Source organism: Austrofundulus limnaeus, unplaced genomic scaffold, assembly GCF_001266775.1.
Source record: "Austrofundulus limnaeus strain Quisiro unplaced genomic scaffold, Austrofundulus_limnaeus-1.0 Scaffold106, whole genome shotgun sequence".
NCBI classification, from domain to species: Eukaryota; Metazoa; Chordata; class Actinopteri; order Cyprinodontiformes; family Rivulidae; genus Austrofundulus; species Austrofundulus limnaeus.
This window is the reverse complement of record NW_013952508.1, coordinates 1,759,740-1,764,223: the sequence shown is the minus strand read 5'-3', so window position 1 is coordinate 1,764,223 and position 4,484 is coordinate 1,759,740. Positions and strand designations below refer to the sequence as shown.

General features: G+C 35.8%; 1 protein-coding gene across 3 annotated transcripts in view; it reads right to left on the bottom strand.

Annotated features, from left to right (window-relative positions):
- Positions 1-1,409: 1,409 nt before the first annotated feature.
- cunh5orf22 (chromosome unknown C5orf22 homolog) overlaps positions 1,410-4,484 on the bottom strand; it is a 17,810-nt gene continuing 14,735 nt past the window's right edge. For all 3 annotated transcript variants that reach the window (XM_014013850.1, XM_014013851.1, XM_014013852.1), the window contains 3 exons: positions 2,401-2,467; positions 1,726-1,865; positions 1,410-1,636 (listed from right to left, as the gene is read on the bottom strand). In XM_014013850.1, coding sequence (XP_013869304.1) covers positions 1,480-1,636; positions 1,726-1,865; positions 2,401-2,467 — 364 coding nt within the window. In that variant the 3' untranslated portion in view covers positions 1,410-1,479. The remainder of the gene's footprint in view (positions 1,637-1,725; positions 1,866-2,400; positions 2,468-4,484) is intronic.

Below are 4,484 nucleotides of genomic sequence, written 5' to 3'. Positions count from 1 at the left end.
GTAACAACCCAAGTGATCCATTTCTTTGTATGTATGGATCACTTGGGTTGTTACCAACATCTGGTGAAAATTTCATGTCATTAGCACCTCTAGTAATATATTTACTGAGAAAAATGGTGACGTGTTCAATACTTATTTTACCAGCTGTAATGAGATTCTCTGATGATTCAAAACAGTGAAAAGACTGATGAACTGCTAACTTCAAGAATCCCAGCTCTGCTAGATTTGATTATTAATTTTATATTAGAAACTTAACATTTCTCTAGTGTTCTTCTTAGGGAGGTTAAAAGTTCTGCCCTTCTGTGTCTTAATTCACTCTGATTTTCAAAAATATTTCTAATTGATCACCAACCTGTTCCCTGTGTACAGAGACTCGTCCTCATCCCTCTGGTTCCCTCAGCTTCTTTGAGTCTGTTATTGAGCCTTCCTGCGCTGATCACTGAAAGTTTTCTGTAGTTTATTTAAAGTTTAGTACTCAAACCTTTTCAACATTGACCTCGTTGTTGCCACATGGTGGCCAAAAGCATGAAGAGTGGCTTGAAACAAAACATGAAATGAACCACTTGAACTTGAACCTTCAAGTTGGTTAGGTGAAATTTGCTGTTGTTTCCTTTATGTTCTCTCTTCTTGAATGTCTTCCTATTTTTAACCATTATTTTATGTTCATTGTGATTAAATCACAGGAGTGCAATATGCTTTCTGTTGAATATTGTACAAAACCATTGTGAACATACAGTACATTATTATTATTAAATTCAATATGTCAGATATATGCTGCAATTTTTTTTTTTATAAAAGTGTTATAAAGACACAAAACTTTAATATTTGCATGTCTAAGAAAAATTATGCATGAATGGATTCATACACTGGCCAGCAGTGTGGGCGAAGTATCTCTTTTTCTATTGCCTCTGCAGCACACGGGAAGTTTGGCAAAACCATGATTTGTCAGATTAAATTATCGCAGGAAGTTAAAAGTTAAAATAATGGATTAGAAAAATTATTGTGAACATATACAGTAGTTATTGACTTTAAATTTCATGAGTTTCATGTGTTCTTGTTTTATGACTACAAACATTTTTATTTAAAAATACAAATGTTTCCTGGCCGTTTAAACCGACCGATATGTCCCTCACCTGCCCAGCATTTCTCAAACCCCCAAAACTGTCAATCAGAACAATCGTGTTTTTATTAAACCACGCCCACAAAGTCAAGTCTAATTCAGATAACAGTTTGGAACGATTGTGCTGCCAGTTCTCAGCCTCCATGACTTTATTCAACCAGTTTACAGTAAGATCACATTGGATCTTATAAACAGTGGGTTTTTTTTGTCTTTTCTTGGGGTAAAAGTGTTTATAAACTGATAAACTAAACACATAAAACACAAGATATTTTACTGACAGACACACATGTCCTTATTAATCTCTTTTATTTTCATGATGCTGAAACTACAAAGTCCATTCTCTACTTCCACGTATCTCTTTAATGACTTTTTGTTTGACCGTTTGGAGAATCTCTGTTACAATTTTTATATTCTTTATACACGTCCAGGTCTCCATACAGATCCTCAAGAACTGCCAGGACTTTGCTCTGTACTGAATCCACTTGTTCAACTGGGCAGTATTCATCCAGACTGGACCTGAAAACACAAACAAAGAAAGGCATTAAAGCTCTCTCTGTAGGCCACAGTCCAGTCTGGTCTAGAGCCATCAGGTCTGAGGGGTCCACCTGGACATGGTGACCAGTGTAGGTCTGGGCAGAGCCTTGAGGAAAAGCTGCGCAGCAGAAACAAGCCCATCAATCTCCTCCTCAGAACTGATGTGGTGAGGCAGCTCCACAGAGTCACAGGTTAACCCCGCCTGATGGACCTGAGGGGGCAGGTGAGAACAAAAATCAAACCAAGACTTTTTATTTAATGCTCTTGTTCATTACAGATCAGAAGCTGTAAGGTGTTTCAAACTGATACTGTAACCATGGTGACTGGGTAGTGATGTTGTCTGGATTAATATTTGCTTATTGATCAGAAAAACACTTTTTTCATATTGAAGCAGAAACCTCTGTTTGCTGCAGAAATATTAAACACGTCAAACATTGCTCTTTAATAAAACACGTTAGCTTTCTTTCTCTCAACTCATATTTTAGTATCTGGTCATCAATCTAAAGATCCATCAACTCAATCAGATTATTAACCCAGAACTCGTTTTGTGATTGATTTATTTATATGTAATGGAAAGCTTGGTTTGGCAGATGGAAAATTGTTGTTACTGTCTGTCTGCCCGAAAACACTTCTTCTGTTCCCAAACAACTGATTACATATTCATGCCCACCACCCCACAAAAAATTAAATTTGTTGATTTGTTAAAGCTCATTGGTTTACATGCAGTTAAAGAACTTTAATCTCACCATCTCATAGTCAGGATTAGGATTTCTTGTCTTCAAACTGGAAACCAGTCGAGTCAAAGAAGACATTCTGGAAACATGAAAAGGAAAATGAGATTTGTGACTTTATACTGTGATGTACTGTGGAAAATGTACAGTATGTAAATGTACTGTGTGTGTGAATGTACTTTATATAAATGTACTGGGTATGTAAATGTACAGTATCTAAATGTACTGTGATTTAAATTAAAAACACCTGGATTTGAACCTTACAGAAGGATTATGGACTGAGAAAAGATTACTTTTTTAGATACCTGCAGGTGAGACACTATTTTAACAGAAATTTGAAAGAGGTGTGGGAAAAATGTGATTCAAGGTTCATGGAGATATTTCTGTCACTAAGTCCAGATCAGACAATTATCTCTAAATTATGTAATGCTATACAGTTATCCAAACATGAGAACACAGAATACATGAAGAAGAAATGGGAAAGGGAAATAAAGGTATCAATTACACAAGAAAGGTTTTAGGAAATATGCCAACTTCAGTGGATCTTGACTGGGTCGAACACATGGTGGGAAGTTTGCAGGAAGAACATTGCACGATTTTTTTGTTACACCCAGTCAGAAATGATATCAAGGCAGCGGAGACGCCTGCTGGAGACTTTGTGGGACCAAAGGAGCCAACCAATTCCACATTTTTTGGGACTGCCAGGTAATAAGACCACATAGGGAAGAATTCCACAAACATATTGAAAATATATTTAATGTAAATATTCCATTCAAATGTGAAACTCTATACTTGGGCAATTCACTGTTTGACCCATGGAGCAACAAAGACAAAAAAACTGCTTGCAATACTGGCAGCCAGTAAAAAAATCCATGACAAGGAAATGCTTAAAACCAGAACCACCCACCACTGACAAATGGGTTGAGATTTATGTTATAAAAAAGATTTTTTTTTCTCCCTACAAGTTGAAAAAGAAAAAAAAATTATAGGACCTGGACCAAATGGATCGAGTATGTAAAACCAATTAGAAATGATTCACTTGACTGTATTTGTGAATTATGTGTACCTGACCTTTTGTTCTTGTGGTTTTTATTTCTTGAGGTGGTGAGCTCCCCAGTTTTGTTCATTTTATTATTGTTCACAACTAAATCAGTAACTGTCCATAAATGAAAATACCAGAAAGACACTATGGACAAAATGTTGTTGACTTTCTGCTTCCCATCCTTATACACAACATTGAATGGCTTAAGTTGTAATTAATGAATGTGATGGAAACTTGTCTTTCTAAATAAAAAAATAATAATTATAAGAAAAAAAAAAGACCTGGATTTGACTAAATCAGTTTTGAACAGAAATAAATATCACAGATTTTTTGTGCCTTCAGATGACTTGTGATCTGGCTCTATAATAATACTTTGAATTGATCCTTATTGTACTAAATCAACCAACCTTTTTTTTCCTTAAGAGCTACTTTCACAAAATGAAATTGTCTGAGAGCTACTTTTTGCAGCCTTTAATTTGAAACTTAAACCATTGGAATAAGCTTGTTTTGCACACAAAAAAACTTGGTCTTCAATTCACATGAAACCACCTTTCTTTTGTGTTTATCCATTCATATTTTATTGTATTTCACACAACTAACTTTGGGTTTAACTGCAACACATTTGTGCACAAATAACGTCGGGTGAGGGGTCTCATTTAGCACAGCGGGAGGGGTTTCCCAGGAGTTTGGCACAGTTACTGTGTCCGAAACGGGAGGCCAGTGTGTCTCAAAGGGCCATGAAAAGTGTGTGTGAAAAGAAATACCGAACAACCACGTAACCGCGCGTTGTCTGCCGATCGACCATACTGAGCCCTAAACTGTTTGATTGACAAACAAGAGAAAGGGATATAGATTGACTAGAATTAAATGAAAGATTGTTTAGCCAGTGACTAATTAAATTTTGCTTCTCCTAATTTTTCATAAGCACTGAAGAGCTACTTTAAAGAGTAACTTACCCCAATATTAACTTTTTTTAGCTGATAAACTGTCTAGAATGTGTCTAAAATGTTATATAGTACTGTTTCTGTGCTAATTTTGATGTTTTTGTGTGTATTTG